This window comes from Talpa europaea (genome assembly GCF_964194135.1).
Source record: "Talpa europaea genome assembly, chromosome: 9".
In the NCBI taxonomy this organism is placed as follows: domain Eukaryota; kingdom Metazoa; phylum Chordata; class Mammalia; order Eulipotyphla; family Talpidae; genus Talpa; species Talpa europaea.
Window position 1 is genome coordinate 53,537,563 of NC_140076.1, and position 23,316 is coordinate 53,560,878.

At 37.7% G+C, this 23,316-nt stretch overlaps 1 protein-coding gene across 1 annotated transcript in view; it reads left to right on the forward strand.

The window, feature by feature from the left end:
• Positions 1-277: 277 nt before the first annotated feature.
• The window catches only part of ANKRD13C (ankyrin repeat domain 13C), a gene marked incomplete at both ends in the record, with an annotated part of 69,967 nt that continues 46,928 nt past the window's right edge, over positions 278-23,316 (forward strand). The window contains one exon of the mRNA XM_084241774.1: positions 278-722. Within this exon, the coding sequence (XP_084097900.1) occupies positions 278-722 (445 nt within the window). The remainder of the gene's footprint in view (positions 723-23,316) is intronic.

A 23,316-nucleotide genomic window follows, 5' to 3' on the forward strand; every position in this document is an offset into this window, starting at 1 on the left:
GCCGCGGAGGCGGCTGCGGTGGCCGGGACGGGGTTCCTGGCGTCGTGGGCGCCTGAGCGCTAGCTCCCCCCAGCGAGCGCGCGCCCCTGCGTGCCTAGGCGCGAGCCGACTCTTTTCCTCCGGGAGATGCGTTTGTCCCTGGCTCGGGGACACCCTGGGAGTTCATGCTGCGCTGGAGGCGCCTGGCCGCCGCTCTAATCGCCGTGTGCCGCCGCAGCGCCAGCTCTGTCGCCGGCGGTGAGCCTCCCGGATCTCCTCTCTGCCCCCGGCGGCGGCGATGACCGGGGAGAAGATCCGCTCTCTGCGGAGGGACCACAAGCCCAGCAAAGAAGAGGGGGACCTGCTGGAGCCCGGGGATGAGGAAGCGGCGGCTGCCCTCGGCGGCACCTTTACCGGGGGCAGGATTGGCACTGGCGGCAGCGGCAAGGGCGGCAAAGCCTGTCATAAGATCTTCAGTAACCATCACCACCGGCTGCGGCTGAAGACAGCTCCGGCCTCCTCCAATCCCCCCGGCGCCCTGGCCCTGCCGCTGCTCAATTCCTCCGTGACTACCACCTCCCAGTCCCCGGCTCTACTAGCGGGCACCGACCCCATTGCTGTCGTCGCAGTTGGAGGCAGTTGCCCCGCACAATACCCGGTGCACGAGTGCGTCTTCAAGGGGGATGTGAGGAGACTGTCCTCTCTCATCCGCACACACAATATCGGGCAGAAAGATAATCACGGTGAGGAGTGCTCGCCCCTCTCCACCTCTCCTTTCCCGAGTCTAGGGTGTGCCTTGCCAGGCCTCTGGAATGCTAGGCTCCCTTCCAGCAGACCCTTCTTTCCTCTCCTTTGCTCATCTTCCGGGCGAAATGCCCGTAAATCATGGCCAGTTCAGTAGCAGCATGCCAGTGATCTGGGCATTGGTTCTTGTGGGTGCAAAGGAATGCTTCCTCCCTTGCCCCCTTCAAAGTTTCCTGTTTTGTTTATCTCTGAGTCAGGCGTTCAGTGTGTTGATTCTTGACTGATATTTTAGGTTTCATGTCTTCCAACCTGGCCCTTCTTCCTTCCTTTGTTTATATTTCTTTTTCTTTTTTCTCTCCCCCCCCCCCACCACCTTGAGAACTGGAATTCTGAACTAAAAAATTGACTGTCCATTCTTACCCAGATACAGATCCAACTTGACTGCAATTGGTCGTGATTTCTACCTGCCATCAGGTTGCCTCATCCCCCTACCCCCTTGCTTTAGGAAACTTTGATTCAAAGTGTCTGTATTTTGCATTTAAGATGGAATATAGAATGCTTTGATTTCTGGGAATCACACAGAAGTTTGTTGGCAGTTGATACCTAGACCTGTATAGTCACTTGTGAGTAGTTGAATTTTGTTGGGATAGAGTTTGAGTTTTTTGATTTTTGTATGAAGATAACTGCTAATAGTAATGTTTATTTTGAAGATGATTACTAAAGGTAGTGCTGTGATTTTTCGTACTAATTTCATGCCTATGTAACACAGTATCTTTTTCAAGGATATTCTTTTTGCCTTAAATTATAAGCTGAATTCTAGTGACAACGTGATTGAGTTAAATTTTAAGCAGCAGTAAATTTTTTAATGAAAACTAATGTAAACTGTTTTTTTTTTTTTAGATTTAGTGAGGTAGGCCATTTTAAGCTGGGTAGTTGGCAAATATTGTTAGCTCCAGTTTTAACTGAACATGAGTACTATACATATTAGTTAGAACATACTCCATTCTGTGCTCAAAATATCGTATTAATGAAATACTTGCCTCTGCAGAAGCTCCCTTAATTCCACAGGACCCTAGGCTTCTCATCTAAAATTAGGGCAAAAACTGAGATTAAAAAAACAAGATTTCTTGTTGTTTGTACAATTCTCTAACAACTTCACTTTGTGTTCTGAATTTACAATATTGTAATCATATCACTACCTGTCATCATAAATCCTGACAGCTGCACCCAGTTTTTCATTCCTACATTCAATTGATTTTATCATTTTTCACTGTTGCAACAAACATGCTATTATTTGTTTTTGACAATTATATTCTAACCCTTAGAATGTGGGAGATGTGTTGGAGCTTCAGATTAGTAGTTATTAGGAAGTTTTTCAGATTTAGTCTTCTTAGTAGTTACAGATTTTATTTTACGGCTGTTGCCTTTAAAAGAGTTACATTACCTTGAAATAGCCCTGAAAACATATAAAAGCTTCCTTTTGAGAGTTAACTCTCTTTGAAAGAGATAGATGAGTATGACTGACCAAGTATAATAGTAAACTATATTAGAACTGGTTTTCTTGGTTGATCACACAAGGTGCAGAATTACAGGATCATTATTGGACTTCCCTTAGTCCAGCATCTAAGAGTTGGTTTCTTAAAGTACAGATTTTGTTCAAAGTAATTAGAATCCTAAATACCTTTAAGCTTTTGTCCTTAACATAGTTTCACCTTTTAAATTGCCTTGAGATATAAAATCATCACATTATGCTTAGCTGCCCTTATATTTTTGATATTTCTAATAAATGTAACCAGCGGTTTATATATGCCTGTGGCAAGTATATTGTTTTTTCCCCTGCAATATACATTTTCATCTCTTGTGAAGTTTCCTAGGTAGTTTCTATTTAATGCTTTAATTTAATGTGTTATTTCTTTAATCCCCTTCTCCCCTATAGCTGCAAAACTTTCCCTTTACATTACTTTTACTCTTGATATTTTGTTATACTTTTTTTTTTTATAGAGGCATGTTTTATTTATTTATTTGTTTGTTTATACATGTACTGGGTACAGTCAGAAGCGCAGGAGGGTGAGAGAATTCACCAGAGCCAGAGCGGGGAGCAGAGCAGGCAGAAGGACCGAAGTCCACTGCTGAGGGGAGCAGCGGGCGGCAGGAGAGGTCTGCGCGCCATGTGGGACCCTCCTCCTGTGGCCGGGGAGCAGCCGGGGATCGAACCGGCACCACCCAGGCTGCGGGCAGCTTCACAACCCAGCGCTCAACTGCTGCGCCACCGGGGAGGCCCTACTCTTGATATTTTGCTAACCTAAGTTCTTTATTAGATTTTTAGAGTATTTCCCTTCCACATTACAGATGATAAATACTAAGTTTTAAATGACCCAAGCAAAAACAAGTTATAGATTATATTTGGGTTGTTATGATACATGCATAGCAGAATGATGCACTCATACAGATACATAGCAGAGCCATGCAGTAATTATACCACATCATATTAGTTTTATATTCACTGTAGAGATTTCTTCCGCAGCATGATGATGTTTATCATCATCATGGTAGACAGTGTGAGTGTGTCAACACTGCCAAGTATATACATACATTATCACTTTTAATTCTCACAATAACTCTGCAAAGCAGATAGTTGTATCCTTACTTTAAAAGGTGAGGAAAATGAGGCCTGGAGATGAAACTTTGCTAAATTTATAAATTATATTTAGTATAAGTTCCAAAGCTGGGAATTGCAGTAATAGTTTAGACTCGAAAGGCCATGCTCAACCTCTCTGTTAAGCAGGGCCCACTGTACTGCAAATAACTTATTTCTAATAATGTGTATGTGGCAATTTACAACAAGGTTCATAATATTTTATTTTCCCATTTAGTTCTTATAATAGACTTGTAGAGAAATTCTGCCATTCTCTCATTTTTTCTTTTTTTTCCCCTTCTTCTGTGTAGTGGCACAAGTAAATGGGCTAACTTGTCCATTTGATAGTTCTTTTGATACCTGACAAGAGTTATCATGTTCTCCTTATCTTCAAGTTAAACATTCCTAACTTCTGTATCTATTCCTCATATAACATCATTTATAAAATGCTTAGAATAGTCCCTGAAACACACTAAATAATATACAAGTCTTAAATAAGTACATAAAAATCTTAATCACCTTTTTTTAAAAAAGATTTATTTATTTATGCATAGGAGAACTGAGGTACAGGCCAGAAGTCTGTGGGGGTGTGGGGGGTGAGAGGATTCACCAGAGACAGAGCGGGGACCAGAACAGGCAGACTGACTGAAATACACTGCTGAGGGGAGCAGTGGGAGAGTCAGGAGAGGTCCACTGTGACATGTGGGTTGCTCCCTGGCCGGGGATCGAACTCATGCTGCAGTGGCTGTGGATAGCATTATAGGTTGTGTCTCAACCCCTTGCACCACCAGGGAGGCCCTTAATTACCTTCTTTTAATGAAACTCTAGTTTTTGATTTTTCCTTTTAAGGATGGTGCCCAGAACTAACCTTAGTGTTGGAGCTGTAGTGGCCTTATAAGCAAAGACAAAAGGAGACTATTGTTTTAAACAATATACATTTAACAGTATGTATTACTAAAAGACTCACATTTAGTAATGCTGTGCAAGAGTATTATTTTTAATATTGCTTTCTCTCAAGTGATTGGCAGCCTTTCCATTGTGTCCTTTCTTGCAAATATATAATCCTCAAAGCAGGACTTTACATTTACTGAATTTTATTTTACTAGTTTTTACCTTTATTCTTCGTTGCTGGAAAGTTTATTAAATCCTGATTTAGTCACTATTTAGTTCACTTTTATCTAGCTCTTTCAGCTTTTACTGCTCTTTGATTTAATAGGGTTTTTTTTTTTAATGCTTTTTTATTTTGCATAGAAGAACTGGGTATAGGCCACAGGTACAAGGTGAGAGGCTTCACCAGAGTCAGAGTGGGGAGCAGAACAGTAGATTTATTGAAATACACTGCTAAGGAAAGCATTGGGCAAGACAAGAGAGGTCTGCTGTGCCATATGTGGGTTAGCTTCTTGGTTGGTGATGCCACTGAGACTTAACCCTTAGGCCACCAGGGAGGCCTGATAATTTTTTTTTTTAATGTGTATTTAACAATTACTGACTTAAATTGAATAGGTACAAGGATAGAGCATTTTCTTTTGTTGTAAAATGTGTATTAATTCCTTTTTCTGAGCCATCAGTTATTTTGAGGAATTTTTTATTTGGATTCAAACATTTTGAAATACAAGTTAGTCATAATAACAGTCTACGTCATATGTATACTCTGTTCAAATATGCCAAAGATTGTAACTCATCATATATTTAGTAACAGTTTTTCTCTGGGTGTGGAAAAAGACACTTCATTAAATGTACAAAAATTTATTTAACTTTATGTCTTTCATTACATACTATTTTTGTCTTTTTTTTTTTTTTTTAAGATTTATTTACCTATTTATGCATACAAGAGCTGGGGTACAGACCAGAGGTGCAGGGAGGGGGTGAGAGGATTCACCAGAGACAGAATGGGGAACAGAACAGGCAGATTGACCAAAGTACACTGCTGAGGGGAGAAGGGGGCGAGCCAGGAGCCCTCTGCTGCGCCATGTGGGCTGCTCCCTGAGGGGGGATTGAACTCGTGCTGCTGTGGCTGTGGACTGCTTCATAGTGCAATGCCTAACCCCTTGCACCACCAGGGAGTCCACTATTGTTTTCTTTAGTATAGAAATGAAGTTTGAGACTAAGCCCTTTTTTACATTCAGAATGTAAAGATTTTTCTGAATTACTTTTGCCTTTGGTGGTTGGACAAAGCATCGTAGTGACATGCTGTTTTTTTGTGTGTTTTTTTTTTGTAATTGATGATAATGATTTTTACTTCTTTAGCACTTTAGAATTGAGGACACTTGTAAAGCATATAGAAGACTTGATTTTGACTACACTCTTTGTTAAACCTGTAATTTTATTTCTTCCCTTAATTGAGTTAAATTTCTCTTGGGCATTAGTAGGAAGCTTTTAGGTGTCAGAGTGATGAAAGCCCTTGATATATGAATTGCTCAAACCACTCTTTCCTAGATGTAAAAGTTTTTTCCCTATTCTTGAAGATTTGGCAGTTTCTACTCCCGTTAATTACATTGGCTGGCATGTGACAAGCCATCTTCTCTATACACAGTTAATTTTCATTTTTTATTTAATTGTAGTGTAATTTTGAAACTATTTCCCACAATGAATAGATATTTCCAGTTTAAGTTAATATTCAATCAAGAGTATTCCTGTAAATGCAGGTCACTGAAGTGATAAAGAAATGGTTAATGAGTAACTTCTCTACCTGGTTCCTGACAGACAAGATGGAAGAAAATTTCTTCAGACAAAGGGTTTTAAAACATCTTAACTTCAGAAGATCAAAAATAATTTGATAATTGAGACAATAGGAAAATTAGTTTGGTGACCATATGGTATCTTTATTTTGCCTTATTCTGTATAAAACTTTAAACGTCCTCTTGATATTTTCCCACTTTATTTTTGTTACTAAACTCTTCATAATGGATGATGCAAGGAATAATGCATAATATGACTGAGAACAGGCACCTATGAAGCTACACTGCATGTCAGAAAAAAAAATCTTAAACTGAATCTCAGGAGAACGATTAGGGCCAGGAGAGAGTTAGAATGATGGCACATCCTTAAAAGAACACTAGTATTTTTGTATCTATTCTCATTTTGTAGTCATTTTTTTTGACGTTGTTTCTGAAAGGCACACCTCAGTTTCCCTTAGAAAATGACCTGTTTTTTCTAGGCCCCAAATTATTAAATGTTATGCATCCTAACTGGATATGAGGGTGAACTGGCAGTGAAATCTATCACTCCACTGATCTATTAGGGTTGATGCTGTTGATCTGAATGACTCTAGAATGTGATTTTACTTTCTTCACCTCTTATCCCTGTGTACCTCCAACACAGTAAGACTATCCTTGGGTTAAGTGACTGTGGATGGCATCATCGTTAACAGTAAGGAACCTGACCTATTACTTACACTTGTATGAACACATCTGTAGAGCTACCTCATAAAATGGAGGTCAGGAATCCTCTTCTCTTTCCTGCACTAAATATAATAAGAGCAGGTATTCTGACCTTTCAACTTTGTTTGAAAGCAGAAATGAGTACTTATTGATGATAGTGTATCCTGATAACTGTTAGTGAGGCAGGAGAATTCTGGAAGACTCACAATTATGTTAATATCATTAAGTCACAGAAACAAATTTTTTAAGATTTTTTTTTTTTTTAATTTATGCATACAAGAATTGAGGTGTAGGCCAGAGGTGCAGGGGATGTGAGAGGATTCACCAGAGACAGTGGGGAACAGAACAGGAGGATCTACTGAAACACACTGTTGAGGGGCGCAGCAGTTGAGACAGGAGAGGTCTGCTGCGCCAAATGTGTTAGTTCCCTGGCCAGGGATTGAACTCATGCTGCAGTGGCTGGTGATAGCTTGACAGCACTGAAACTTTAACTCCTGAGCCACCAGGGAGGACCCAGAAACCTATTTTAATGCAGAATACGCAGTATAACTGTCAGGGTGTTTTTGATTCTACAAAGTGAGTATAGTTGCTCAAAATTGAATGGGAGCGGAGCAGACAATATGTTCCTGTTCATGAACAGTTTATTTCTTTTGGGGAGATGTTGGAAGGTCAGTTTTAGAGCAAGACAGAAGCATATGAAATGGGGAAGGGAAACAGTATTTTTTTTTTGTTTGTAGATTTGAATGTTGTTCATTAACAGGATATATGAGGTTTAACTGCAGTTTAGGTGAATTTCATGTGTTTTTGGGCTTATTACTCTTATTAAAATCTCAAAAATTAAAATGCCATATTTATATTTGGAATCTGATCTGAATTTGAGACCCTACTTCTCTACAAGCTGGTTTCTATGAGGTTATACTTTTTACTTCTAAAATAAGTAGATATAATATATACCACTTGGGGCATTTATGGACTCAAATAAAAGACTGCACTAGAAAATATTTTAGCTCAGAAGTCTCATATAGTAATAATACCCACTAATTTCAATAACTTCCTCTCTCTTTTGATGTTAATTTTCTTCTAGGAGAAGATATTCTTGTTGTTGAGGTTTAGCTAGAACTTCAGTTGAGGTTTTATCTGATACTTGAAGATATACTACCTGCAGGTCTGCCAAAGGACCAGGTAGATTTGACTCTTACATTGTCATTTTTAGTTACTATTGGAATAACTCAGTTCAGTGCATTTGGATTCCTGATTATAGACACAACTTCAGTTGAGGTTTTATCTGATACTTGAAGATATACTGCCTGCAGGTCTGCCAAAGGACCAGGTAGATTTGACTCTTACATTGTCATTTTTAGTTACTATTGGAATAACTCAGTTCAGTGCATTTGGATTCCTGACTATAGACACCTATCAGGTATATTAATGCATGCTCTTTCTTAGCACTGTACTGAATTCTATAGCACATGTACTGTTTTTTCTATTTTGTGCATAAAAATCCTTTGGCTGGCTTTCATAGAAAGCCACATGGAAACCTACATTTTCCTGGGGTAAAATGCTTTCTGGAGAGTAAAAACAGGTTTTAACACTATTCTAATGATTTACTTTTTTTTTTCTTTGTTCATTCTTTCATTTAACATATATACTGAGCTGATATATCACAGCAGTGTTTTAAGTGCTGAGGTTATAGCAATAAACAGAACAAAGTCCCTGCTCTCATGAGGCTTATATTCTAATGGGAGCAGATAAACAGTAAATTAATACATGGTATGACTGATCAAGATAAATATTATATGGTTAAAAAAGAAAAAGGCAGGATGTGGAGGAAAGAAATGGTTGGGATTACAGGTGAGGACAGATAGTAATTATTTCAGGATCAGAGAAGACATTGATAAGAGAAATTCACTAATTACCTAAAGAAAATAGCAGATATCTGGCAGAACACCGTGTCAAATACAGAATTGTAAATGCAGATATCATGTTGAAGAAATAAGAAGCAAGCCAGTAGGACTGGAAAAAGGGGAGAATGGTATGAGATAGCAGATTTGAGAGGAGCCATGAGGATGTAAGCATGTAGAAGTTTTGTAGACTGTTGTTAAGGGTTATGCCTTTTATTCTAAGCAACACAGAAAGCAATTAGAGGGCTTTCAGCAAAAGAGTAACATGATCTGATTTTAAAGGCTTGTTCTGGCTGCTATATGAAAAAAACTTGGATGGACAAGAGTCAGATTAACATGTTATTACTGGAAGTAATGAGAAGGTTGCGCTGGTTAGAAGTTTACGGACTGGCTGTAATGTTCTGTGCATGTGTAAGTTTTAGTGGAATAGCACCATTTATGAAAGAAAATACACATTCTTTTTCTTGGTTGCTTCAGTGGGACTTGAAGGTGACTGTAGAAGCTGGAGCTATGTTGTTCCTAGTCCTTGTGATATCCTGCTTTGTTCCCTGTTAAGAGGGCATGAGAAGTCAAAACTATTTGTAATAATACATAGTTATTGCTTGCCTTTCCCACCATGCTGACTTTTTCGCTGATGCACAAAAGCAGTGGTAGGTAACAGTGTTGGAACCTTAGCATGAATGAGAATATTGAATTACTAGCAGTCATTGTATTATTCACTGCCATGTATTTACACTAAAGAACTGTAAAAAATAAAACCTATTTCATGTAATTCTTTGATGAAGCTGTAGATATGATTTTTTATTTTTAATCAAGCACATATCTTTTTTTTGTAAGTTTTTTTTTTTTAGAGGCATGTTTTATTTATTTCTTTATTTGTTTGTTTGTTTTGCTTATACATGCACTGGGTACAGTCAGAAGCGGGGGAGGGTGAGAGAATTCACCAGAGCCAGAGCGGGGAGCAGAGCAGGCAGAAGGACCGAAGTACACTGCTGAGGGGAGCAGCGGGCGGCAGGAGAGGTCTGCGCGCCATGTGGCACCCTCCTCTGGTGGCCGGGGAGCAGCCGGGGATCGAACTGGTGCCACAGAGGCCGCGGGCAGCTTCGCAACCCAGCGCTCAACCGTTGCGCCACCGGGGAGGCCCCAAGCACTTATCTTTTTGACATTCTTTTTAATGTAGTGTGGATTATGCATCATGTTCTTCATACTAACGGGTGTGTGTGTGTGTGTATATATATATTTATTTCTGCAGTTGTATGAGTTGTAAGCTAAACTAGCTGATTTTGTTATGGAACAAACACCATTTTTACTTTGAAAGAACATCTTACAGACAAATTAGTTATTCCAATTTGGATATTTGACAGACATTTCTGGATAAAGATCGATAAGCTGTGATTTCAAGGATAACAATTGATAGTGTTTGTTGCCAATGAAAAAAAATCATGCATTGAAACAAAAATAGAATTTGGAAAAAATATCCACATCACTCTATGCTTGACAGCTTCCCAGTGGAGACTATTTTGGTCAGATTGGTGATATTACCAAATGTGATCTTTTTTATTTTATACAGTTTAATATATTAACATTTGGAAGGCCTATATAACTTAAATCAACCAGTATTTTTCAGATGATCAATGGATGATGTTAGACAATCATGAATCAGTAATTGATTCACTTAAAATATAAGAGAAACCAACAGATTTCATTGCAACACTACAAAAAGTTTATTGACATGGTTTTAGAGTTCACATTGCAACTAACCTTTAAGAAATGACCACTTACTAAGTTTTGGTGTAGTATCAAAGAATACTCCCAGCTATTTAAAAAGGCTGCTAAAAGTACTTCTACTTTTTTCAACTACTTATTATGTGAATCTGGATTTTCTTCATGAAGGTCAAGCCAACACATTTTACACTAGATTGAATGGAGAAGCAGTTATGGAATAAAATCTGGCTGTCTTTTATTAAGAAATTTATTTTTTAATTAAATAAAAATAGCACTGTTATTTTTGTTTTAGAAAATGCAAATTTTCCATAAGGATTTTATATTAGCATGTAATAAGTTTATTGTAATATTAAAATTTACAAGTAAAATTTTAGAATATTTAAACTTTTAGTATAGTAAAGATTGATAGGTATATCCATATACGAGATTTTTGGCATCTTCAATAATTCTTAAGCTCATAAGGAGGTCTTGAGACCAAAAAGTTTGAAAACTTTTGGTATAATACGTAAACAGAATATGGACATTTAGAGTACAGACTACACAATTTCTATGTATATATTTTTAGGATATTAACTACTATTAACTTGTTTTTCTTACCTGTGACCTAGGAATAATATTTGTCTCACAGGATATCGGACCTAACTTAATAAAATAAGGTATGAAAGTATATAGCATGGCGCTGAGCACATATAATAGATGCCTGTAATGCCCACTATTTGGTTGATAATTTGCATAATGTATTTCTATAGTGGTCTTAAAGGAATATTTTTAACAAAATAATTAAATTTTGTTTACCAAGTTAGACATGAAGCACCCAGTTTTAAATTTTTAAACTACATTGTAAAAAGTTGACAGTTTATTTAAACATTTTAGAATCCTTTATGTAATTAAATTAGTTTAAGTATCATGCCTAGGACTTAGAAAATAGTGGGGATAGTAAATAAAGGTAAATAGGACATTTGAACACTTAGTTTCTTGATGCATTTGGTCAGTGAAGTAAATCTGCTATCGATTAGATGATGATGATGTTGATCTTATTCTGCCATTTAAGATATTGATATCACAACATGTTATTTGACATCTTGATTGTAGTTTGTATTTCTGATTATTTCTTATTGGTAAAATAAGGACTGGGTTATTGAATAGTTAAGTCACTTGTAGTTCATTAAATTGTTTGAAAATGTGATTAATTTGGACTTGTAACAGGAAGTTTCATTTGGAACTTCAATAGGTACTGATTGCAAAACCTACCCTTTTATGTATTCTTGAAGGGTTTAAGAAAGCAAAGAATAATTATCTAGGTGCGTAAAAGTCTTGGTTTCTTCAACTAAGTACCATCTAGACTCTAGTGGGTCCTCCTTAATTTGTTTAATTGTTTGGATAGTTATTAACAAGCTACACAATTTTAAAAGATATAAAAGGATTTTTGGTAAACATACTTTCCCTCCCACCAGTCTTTACCCACTCAGTTCTCCTCCTTGGCAGCAAGCAGTGTTATCAATTTGGTTTTTTCCCTTCTTCCACCATTTAGAGCAAAATACTTTTCTCCTAAAAGATGGAGAATTGAAGAAAGAGAACTCTACTGGGACAAAAATGGATAGTCAGAAATTTTGGTTTTAAATGTATTTTTTTTTCTTTTACTGTCAAATTATCATCTATAGCCTAGGCTTCTCCTTGGAGTTTATAATCATCCCTACTTGGAAATCTCAGGACTGTTTAAAAATTTGCTTTTCCTAAAATGGATTTATCATTTTCTTTTTTTTTTTTTTTAAAGATTTTATTTATTTATTTATTTATACAAGCACTGGGTACAGTCAGAAGCGCAGGAGGGTGAGAGAATTCACCAGAGCCAGAGCAGAGAGCAGAACAGGCAGACTGACGAAGAAATTCACTGCTGAGGGGAGCAGCGGGCGGCAGGAGAGGTCTGCGTGCCATGTGGGACCCTTGCCCAGTGGCCGGGGATCGAACTGGCGCTGCAGAGGCTGCGGGCAGCTTTGCAACCCAGTGCTCAACCGCAGCGCCACTGGGGAGACCTGATTTATCATTTTCTACCTTCTTACCTCCCCACATGATCACCCAGTCTTTTAGTAAACCACATCAGTAACTACAAAGTTGCTCAAGCTCTAATCATTGGGGTCATTCTTTTTTTTTTTTTTCATCCCCTCCTCCTCCCCTTACAGATCTAATTAACAAGTTAGTATGAATTACTAGTATGAATTACTGATGTATCTACCATCACCACGTTGAGGTCACTAACTGTATTGTCTTTTCCCTGAAACACAGTACCTGTCTCATGACTAGTTTCCCTATGTGCCCATCTATAAGGTAACAAGTATAATCTTAAAATATAATCTGTGTTACATTAGGTCCCTGTTCAAGATCTTTTAATGCTGTCTCCAATTAAAAAAATAAGTCCGTATTACCATAGTTAGAGTCCTACTCCTGAATGCTCTGACTTTGCTACTTCTTTGATTCTATCTTGTACAAGTATCTCCTCTTCCATTGTTTTGACTCTACTTGTTTTCTTTCAGTGCCTTGAATATACCAGGTTATTTCTGGTCTTTGCCTGGGATGCTTTTCTTCTTATTCTTTGATTTCTTACCTCCTACTCATATTTTAGATCTCATTTTAAACATTTCTTTAGAGAAATTTTCGAGACTAAAGTATCATAAAGTATGTCCCCCTTTATTTTCATTGATAGCCTTTTTTTCCCCTCAAAGATTTATTTATTTATACAAGAACCGGGGTACAGGCCAGATGCACGGGAGGGTGAGAGGATTCACCAGAGACAGAGTGGGGAACAAAACAGGCAGACTGACTGAAGTACACTGCTGAGGGGAGCAGCGGGGGAGGCAGGAGAGGTCTGCTGTGCCATGTGGGATTTTCACCAGCTGGCCGGAATCGAGCCCGCACTGAAGGGGCTGTGGATAGCTTCACAGTGCAGCGCTCAACCGTCTGCGCCACCAGGCAGGTCCGCCTTTTATTTTTCTTAACACCTATAACAATCTATTTTGTTTCATTTTTATCTTGTATTCTCTTTTGTTAATTAATATAAGATCCACGAAAGCAGGAATTATTTCTAGTTTGTGTGACTCTTTAATGTCTAGCACTATGCTATCATATAGTAGTAAGTATAGCATGGATTTTACCTCTGGGTCAAAATGTTAGAGAAATAAAAGGGCCTATAAACTCCTCTTCTAACTTCATTTTAAAATGCAATAATGGGGCCTCCCTGGTGGTGCAAGGGGTTAAGTCACAGCACTATGAAGCTATCCACAGCCACTGCAGCACCAGTTCAATCCCTGGCCAGGAAGGTAACCCTCATGTGCAGCAGACCTCTCCTGTCTCGGTCGCTACGCCCCTCGGCAGTATATTTCAGTCAGTCTGCCTGTTCTATTCCCCACTCTGTCTCTGGTGAATCCTCTCACCCCCTGCACCTCTGGCCTGTACCCCAGTTCTTGTATGTATAAATAAATAAATCTTTAAGAAAAATGGAATGATTCTAGAATCACATAAATTTGATTATGAGAAATTATAATAAAAATAATGTAGTGTATTATATATAAAAATTATATTGCTGACTGAATGGTATTCTATCCTGGAAGTAATGCAATATGAGATAAAACCCTTACGGATTAGAGCAGGGGTCTGCAAACATTTAATTAAAGGACAAAATAGTAGATATCATTGGCTTGCATCTAGATCATACCATTTGTTGCATGAAAGCAGCCATAAACAGTACATAAACAATCAGCATCTAACTATATTCCAGTAAAATTTTATTTTTGTCATGTTCCTGAATTAGAGAATGAGATTGTTTCTAATACGGGAAACAGATGGCAGGAACAAGTTTGTGTCCTACAGCAAGACTTTTGCCTTCATTTATTGCTATCACTAGGACTATTAGCAGTAGGGGGGAAAATTATTCCTAGTGATTTATTTCAAAAAGAGAAACTCACACCACAAACCAATCAGATAAGAAAGGTTATTTTAGTTCACAAATGGACTAACCGGGGTGATGATTATTAAGGCAAAAATAAGTCCAGTTAAAAGACCTTTATAAGGAAGGCTTTTGCTTTTAAAATGTTAGGGGCATGAATAACTCTTACTGTGGTTTTAATAACCTTATCTTCCACTTAAATAGCTTAAGTTCTATATAATTTATTTGCCATACAACTGAACCATTTCAAGTTTACAATAAAATGTTTTTTGGTATATTCATAGTTGTGCAACCATTATTACAATCAGGTTGAGAACATTTTTATCACCCTAAAAAGAAATCCTGTAATCTTTAACTTGCACTTACCAACTCCTTCATGTTCCCCAATTCTAGACAAACACTGATCTACGTTTTCACTTTTAATAGATTAGCTTATTCTAGACATTTAATATAAATGGAACTGTACAGTGTATGGTCTTTGTGATTGATTTCTTTGACTTAGCACAATGTTTTCAGGGTTCATCCATGTGTAGCATGTATCAGTACTTCGTTTCTTTTTTATTGTCAAATATTCCACTGCATGGATGTACCTCATTTTATTTATAATTTAATGACCATTAATTATTGGACATTTGTGTTGTTTCCACTTTCTGCCTATTTATGAATAATGCTGTCTTGAACATTTGCATATAAATTTTTGTGTGGACATGCTTTCATTTCCTTAGGTGTATACCTATTGCTGGATCATGTGGTAATTGTATGTTTACCATTTGAGCACCTGCCAATATTTGTTATTTTGTCTTTTTGAGCATAGCTATCCTAGTTAGGATAAAATGTTACTATATAGTCATTTGATTTATATTTTCCTAATGGCTAATGATTTTAAGCATCTTTTAATGTGCTTATTAGCTATTTGTATATCTTCTTTGAAGAAATGGCTTTAGATCCCTTCCCTTTTTAAAACTGGGTTCAATGAGTTGTAAGCATTCTTTATATGTTCTAGATACAAAACTCGTAATACATATGCTTTGCAAAATAGTTTCAACATTGGGTTGCCCTTTTACTTTTCTTGTTGGTATTTTTTGCAGCACCAAACATTTTAATCTTGAGGAAGTCAATTTAATTTTCTTTTGTTGTCATGCTTTTGGTGTATCTGAGAAATCATTACCTAATACAGGGTGACAAAGATTTACTCCTTTTTTTCCCTATAAGAGATTTATCGTTTTAGGTGACATTTAGGTCTGAGATTTATTTTGAATAAATTTTTGTTTATGGTGTATTGTATTGATTGCTCTGGTTTTGTATTAAGTATTGAAATTGGTGTGAGTCCTCTAACTTTGTTGCTCTTCTTCAAGATTTTTTTAATATTTTGGGTGCTTTGAATTTTTATATGAATTTTAGATAAGCTCATCAATTTCTGCAAAAAGCCAGCTGGAATTTTGATGGAGACTGCTTTGAATTAATAAGCTGGTATTGGGGTGGGGGGGTATTGTCATCTTAATATTTCATTCATGAACTTGGTATGTCTTTCTTTTTACTTATATACTACCTAATTTCTTTCAACAACCCTTTGTAGTTTTCAGAGTGTAAATCTTGGACCATCCCCCTTGTTTTTGATTTCCATGCAGCAACCCTTCAATTCTCAGCTGTTTGATTCTCTTTGTATTATCTACAGTATTAAATAGTCTTACTAGAATATGCTTAAATGTCAGGTTTTTCTTTTAGTTTTAGTTTCAGCTTTTAGCTAGGGTTTCTACTATACATGCTCTTGAATGATTTAAGAGGAAATGGAAGACAGTTTCCTTGTCCTTTCCCATACTAGATATGGATAAATCTTCATTTAAGGATTGATGAGCAGGGAAAAAAAAAAGGGATCTTTGAATGATATTCATGTATCTATGAAAGAAACATCATTATATGTATCCTGAAGATACTGTTAAGAATAGTGTGAATTATAAAAAAGTTTAGAAAATAATTGCTTTGTTTTTTGGTAATATGTAAAACCAATTTGCTTCTCTAAAGCTGTTATATGATACTGTGAAGAAAACAGGCCAAAATTAGAAGATACTGTGAAATTTAAAAAAAAGTTGTCACTTCAGAAAAAAAATTAAATGCAATAAATAAAGTTTGACAGTATAGAAAATTGAATGAGTGATGTATAAAATTAATTTGAAAACATTTTATAGGAAAGGGAGAAGAATTAAATGAAGGACAAGTTATAAATATGGAGTATACATTTATAGATTTTACTTTAGCAAATATAATTTCCAGAGGATAAAACAGAACACATGTATCAGAAGTAATATTCAACATTATGAATGAATTAGTTTGATCTAAATCTAATTCTGATTGCAAAGTTAGAGAGGCAAATATATTGTAGGGATATCTTGGTAATACTTTAAAATTTAATTAAGAATTCTACTCCTAGGGCCTCCCCGGTGGCACAGTGGTTGAGCGCTGGGTTGCGATGCTGCCCGCGGCCTCTGTGGCACCGGTTCGATCCCCAGCTGCTCCCCGGCCACCGGAGGAGGGTCCCACATGGTGCGCAGACCTCTCCTGCCGCCCGCTGCTCCCCTCAGCAGTGTACTTCAGTCCTTCTGCCTGCTCTGCTCCCCACTCTGGCTCTGGTGAATTCTCTCACCCTCCCGTGCTTCTGACTGTACCCAGTGCATGTATAAACAAAAAACAAACAAACAAACAAATAAATAAATAAATAAAATATGCCTCTATTAAAAAAAAAAAAAAGAATTCTACTCCTATCAGTAAAAAGCGTAGCTTACTTGTGAACAAATGGGTATTTGGCCTCTCCAGTGTTAGGACATAGTTGCTACAATATTTTCCAGTTGTAGAATTGTTTCTAGCCAGGTATTCATTTGTAGTAGCCATAGTAATACATTCTAGAAAATAGACCAACCCCATGATGTCATTCTTGAAAGGTTATTCAAAGTATCCCAGATCATAACAGGTGAATTTAAATGACTAAACCAAGAAAGAAGTTATATCAGAAAAAGACTGATAATGGACATTGAAACCAGCTAAATATACTTAGTTTAGTTTAATGATTATAGCAAGTATGATTACAATTGAGAGCAAATTTCAAAAACAAAACTTTTGCTTCAAATATTAAAAGACATGTTTTCTATAGAGGGTAAGAAAAAAGGTTTATACCACTGAATCAGTAAAAACAAAATAAGGAGATAGTGGAGAGATAAAAGTATTGACTTGTTTTTGTAATAGAGAATAAAAAGTATTTTTTTTACCTTTTTCAGTTAAAAATGCTTTCTAAAAATGTTAAATGATTACAAATAGAATTTAAAATTATCTAACATTCTATGCTATTACAGAAGATAAATTCTAAAGGCTAAGTAAAAAAAGAATAGAGAAAGAGAAGCACTTGAATATAGAAATCTTCCCAACTCTGATTATGTCAAATAAAGTTTTATATCCCCATATTGTATTAGTAATAACTGTTGCATTATAAGTGATAGAAACTCACTGCAAACTAGATTAAGCCCAGGAGTATTTACTGATTTATTTAACTGAAAAATGGTAAGGTAGCAGTTAAGAAGCCAATATTGACATGAATCTGGATTGTATTCAAACCTACTGCACTTCTAAATTTTTTAAAAATAATCTCTTAGCTATGCTGTTACTTATAGATTCAATACTTTCTATTGCAGTTGGATTTTATATTGGAGCTTTTTAGTATCTTCATTTTGTATTCTATGCTAGGTAAATTGTTGTGGTGAGACAATTTTGCATTGTTAGGTATTTAAATGCCATTAGCTCCCCCATCCCCCAATTTTGACAACCAAAATGTGGCAGACATTGCCATATGTTTCCTAGAATATGAAAATATCCCTGATTGAGAAACACCGATCTATGTGGTAGAGAATATGTGACCCCATACTATAAACTTCAAAGCAGTGTTGATTCCAATAGTTACGGTTTGCCTCACCAGTTCAGGTACCTTCTCCAGCCCCCTTCTCCCCCAGAAAATAAAGAAATTACAGAAAAAGACCCTGAGCCAGATGGGTACAGTGCATCCTTCCTGTAACAATGTTCTAGGTGGATATCAGACAGGTTGGGTTTGAGTCATGTGTCCTCCTTGGCTTGTGTGCTTGGTTATGAGATTTATTAAAGAAGGAACAAGGGAAAATAGATCTAAAACTAACTGTAATGGCTAAAAGAGAAGAAAAGAACTTTTTCAGACATATCTTAAGAAGAATGATAGGGCCTGGTGGCGCAGGCGGTTAAGACACAACCTATGAAGGTATCTGCAGCCACTACAGCATGAGTTCGATCCCCAGCCAGGGAGATACCCACATGGAGCAGCAGACCTCTCCTGACTCACCCGCTGTTCCCCTCAGCAGTGTATTTCAGTCAATCTGCCTGTTTTGTTCCCCAATCTGTCTCTGGTGAATCCTCTCACTCTCCACACCTCCGGCCTGTACCCCCGCTCTTGTATGCATAAATAAATAAATCTTTTTTTTTTTTAAAAAAAGAATGAGGGCCTCCCTGGTGGCGCAGGCGGTTGAGCGCCACACTGTGAAGCTGTCCAAAGCCTCTGCGGCATGGGTTCGGTCCCCGCCGGCCAACAAGAATCCCACATGGCACAGCAGACCTCTCCTGTCTCTCCCGCTGCTCCCTTCAGCAGTGTATTTCATTAGTCTGTTCCCCGCTCTGTCTCTGGTGAATCCTCTCACCCTCCCGTGCATCTGGCCTATACCCTGGTTCTTGTATAAATAAAAAAATCTTTAAAAAAAAAAAATAGGGCCTCCCCTGGTGGCGCAGCGGTTGAGCACTGGGCTGCGATGCTGCCCGCAGCCTCTGCAGCGCCAGTTCGATCCCCAGCTGCAGGCGAGGGTCCCACATGGCCCGCAGGCCTCTCCTGCCGTGCCCGCTGCTCCCCTCAGCAGTGTATTTCGTTATTCTGCCTGTTCTGTTCTCCGCTCTGGCTCTGGTGAATTCTCTCACCCTCTGGCACTTCTGACTGTACCCAGTGCTTGTATAAATAAATTTAAAAAATAAATAAAATAAAATAAAAATAAAAAAAGAATGATTAAAAACTGTAAATTTTATTGTTAATAGCAACATATATTGTTAATAAAGCTGAATTTGAGGTAAAAATGATTTTAAAGTGCTAAGAAAGTAGTATTATTTTGATAGAAATTATCATTAGTGCTCATAACATTATCACATCTTATGAAGCAACCGTGTCAAAGAATAGAAAGCAAAGTATTGCAAATATAGAGAAAAGTTAAGAGATAAAATCAAAGTAGGATTTCTGCTTCTGGTAATGATGAAATCCATAATGAAGATTTGTTTTCTTTAGAAGCAAATGAGAATAAAATAGGCTATTTATGACACTGGACATCTAACAAGATAGAAGGAATTACTGGGTCAAGATCTGGCAGAAGATAGAAATCCAATTTAGATGATTTTGTACAGTAGCTTTTGTTGAACCCAGAAGTGTCAAGAGGCTAAGCAGCACCTTTGAAAACCTCATTGAACTAAGAAGACAAAAGATAGAGGTCAGGGCCTACCAGGTGAGGAATAAACATGCAGCTTTTTGGGTTAGGAACTTTCAGAGCTACCTCTTAAGGATAAGGATGAACCCAAAGTAAAACAGCTCTGATACAGGCCAAAGCACAGCCTTGAGTCATTTGTGAGGGCCAGGAAAAATGGCTAATCCCTGGATTAATTTATCCTGGAGTCTTGTACCCCCAGTCACATGTTAGAAATAAGGATGGTCTCTGAAGGACTTGTTTCTTAGGCTTCAAAATTTTTATATAAAGAATAAATACTATGTACAGCATATAATTAAAGATGATCAGCATTATGAGGCAAATTGACAAATGAGAACTGGGAGAAAAAGACTCAGCAGAGCTTCATTTATTATTATTTTTAGACAGGAACTTTAAATTACAATGTTTATTATGTTCTTGCAAATTAGAGACAAGGTTGAATATTTTAATGAAGAACTGGAAGCTATAAAAGTTGAAGTCATGTATTTGAAAAAGAGTCCAGTAGAAATTCTCAAATAGAAAAATATAATACATTTAGAACTAGATAAATGGACTTAATAACAGTTTAAACCCTGAAGAGACAGAATTCATGATCTTGGGAACAGGCCAGAGGAAAAAATGAAATGTGGATCTAAAATGAAAAGTGGAAAGTAAAAGCAATTTTAAAAACAATAGGGTAAGAGAAGTTCTAAAGCAATAATTAGAAAGACAATTGTGGATAAAATAAATTTTGGAATGAATAAATAATTGCTCTTTGGACCAAAAAATGATAAATAATCCAGAGTCAGTTAAGTCCAACTCAGGCAGAATAACGAATTCACACAGGAATTGAAAAAAAAAAAAAACCACCTTAATTGCAGCCAGAAAAATCACATTATTTTCAAAGGAGCAGAAGAAAAAACTATAGCTGACTACTGAGTAAAAATGGAAACCTTAAGCCCATACAGAATTATATACCAAGTATAATATCATTCAAGATTTAAGTCTTATTGATATTTATAAACAAAAACCTGAGAGAATTCACTTGTCAGACCATAACTAAAGAAATACTGAATGAAAACTGTGTCTCATGCAGAAGAAAAATTGTTCTAGAGGAAGGTTAGCGATATAGGAAGGAACGAGGAGCAACAAAAATAGTAAACCTAATATATTGATGCTATAAGGTAAAAACAGTTTTCTGTGTGATACATAACACTGTAAATTCTTTAACATCAAGCCTCTTTTGCTAAATTCCCTGTGCCTAGCTCTGGTGGATTAAAGATGGCCACAAAGTCTTGGTCATTCCACCCATCCAGAGGAATAATTTATTTTTCCATCCCTTAGAATTCTGGACTTGCTTTGTGTGATAGGCAGCCTTAAGTTTGTCCCAGTGATCCTTACTCCTTGGTCCCCTATCATAGTTTTCTCCCACTGTGAATCAGAGCTTTCTCTGACAAAAAGAATATGGTGGAGATCATGAAGCCTGAGGCTAGCTCATAAAGGATACTGAGGTTTCTGCTGGATCTTGGCTCATTCATTATGAGGGCAGCTAGCAGCCTGAGAGAAACCTATCTGCAGAAGAACTGTGTATTCCTGCCAATAGTAAGCACCAATTGGCCAACTATATGAGTGAGCCACATTAGAAATGGATCCTCCAGTCCCAGTCAAATCTTCAGATGAGTGCAGCTCTGACTGACATTTTGATTGAGAGTCTAGCTAGAGCCACTTAGCAAAAGTGTTCCATAATTCCATTTATTATTTTAAATTGCTAGGTTTGGGGATTGTTAATGATACAGCAGTGGGTGACTAGTTATACCCTAAGACTGATTTTGACCACTAGAATGCAGCTGACCACAGGCCTTAAGGGAAGAGACAGCTTTCCCTTTCTGGCTCTTGAAAATTAGTCCCATGCTTTCGAAAGCCCAAACCATATGGACGGGTCATAAAGATGGGTACTAAGGAATGCCAGGAGATAGATAGTATCAACTGCCAACAGTCTGTATCAACTGCCGTTTCTATGAGTGAGCTACCTGGGAGCTTCTAGCTGAGTCTTACACCACATGACCATGACCACTATCTCTATCAAGAACGAAAGAACCATATAGTTGAGCTCAGTCAATCCACAGGAATGTGAGAGATTATAAAATGACTTGTTTTAAGCCTCTGAATTTTGGGATAATGTTTTAGGCAGCAATATTTAACTGAAACTCCTAACATCTGGAATAACTGTTTCTTGAGAAATGTCTAGTGAATAAATGGATGATGACCCTTGTGCCTCAGTTTCATGTTCTGTAATCACAGAGGTTATACTATTTTATGCCTTATATTCTGTGTCTCCTATGGTTTATGGCTGTTTACTTGACTGCCTGCCACATTTCCTCACTTATAGGAGACTCCAGTGTCTATGGTATCTCACTCCCTCATGTCCATGACAATTCTTTTTTCAATGTGGCATTTAATGCACTAGACACATAGTCCTCATTAAAATGTAGTAATAAAAATTGATGGTACTGTTTCTGGGCCAAGGGATCCTTATGTCAAAACTTCTTTCAGTGGTTCTGTGTCCGGCCACCTGTGCCAAAAATGCAAACAAAAAGGAACTTTGGTGCAGAAAAAAAATTATTCTAACCAACAGGGGAGAGGGAGAAGGTACAGTTATTGACTGATGTGTGGGGGCAAAGGTTCATCACCTAGCCAGGTGGCTGGCTTCTGTATCAGCTCCAATGAAAAAGAGCAAGCTCATACGAAAAAGGGAGCAAAAAGCTCCCTTTTAAAGACTCACAAAATGGCTGCTCTGTTCTGTACCTAATCTCCTCACTCAGGACATTAGGGTTAGAGTTATGACCATGGCACTGTCCAGGTGTCATGCTCTCCAGTTTGGGTAATGCCAGACATCAGAGGGTAGTTAGTCCCCTCATTTGCACTGGGCAGATCCAGCAATTTCCATACTTAAATTTTTTGTCACCATTTCTATGGTGATGAAAATTAGAAGTCCAGATGCTAGGAGGTGGCCTCAGAAGAGAGTTTTCTCCAGTCTCAAAACTGTCAAGGTCTCTTTCTCCAGACTTTGTCAAGAATGGGAGAAATGTTTGTATCAGGACTGGATTTAATTGCACATTGCAGGAAGAAGAGAGTGCAAGAGAGAGGGATTGGTGCAAGGCTGCAATCTTGGTTTTCAGATATGGGCTAAACCTGCTGGAGTCACTGTACTTCCAATACCAGGGGGAGGCTCGATTACAGGGTGGCAGTTAGCAGGTCACAGCCCTTGTTACACAGTGATGGTAACAGGCAGCAAGGGGAGCCTGGTCCCAGCGCAGCCCTCACCCACCAGGTTCATATATTGTATCTGCATCAGGTTTGAGCCATCCAAAACACTGAGTACTCAGTGCCCACTGTGGTGCTAAGTTCCGGGCTCAAGGCTGCTCCTTGACCCTCCACTCAGCATAACAAGCTGAAAGACTCTATTGTCTCCTTGAGCACTAGTAGCCTCCTAGACACTGACACT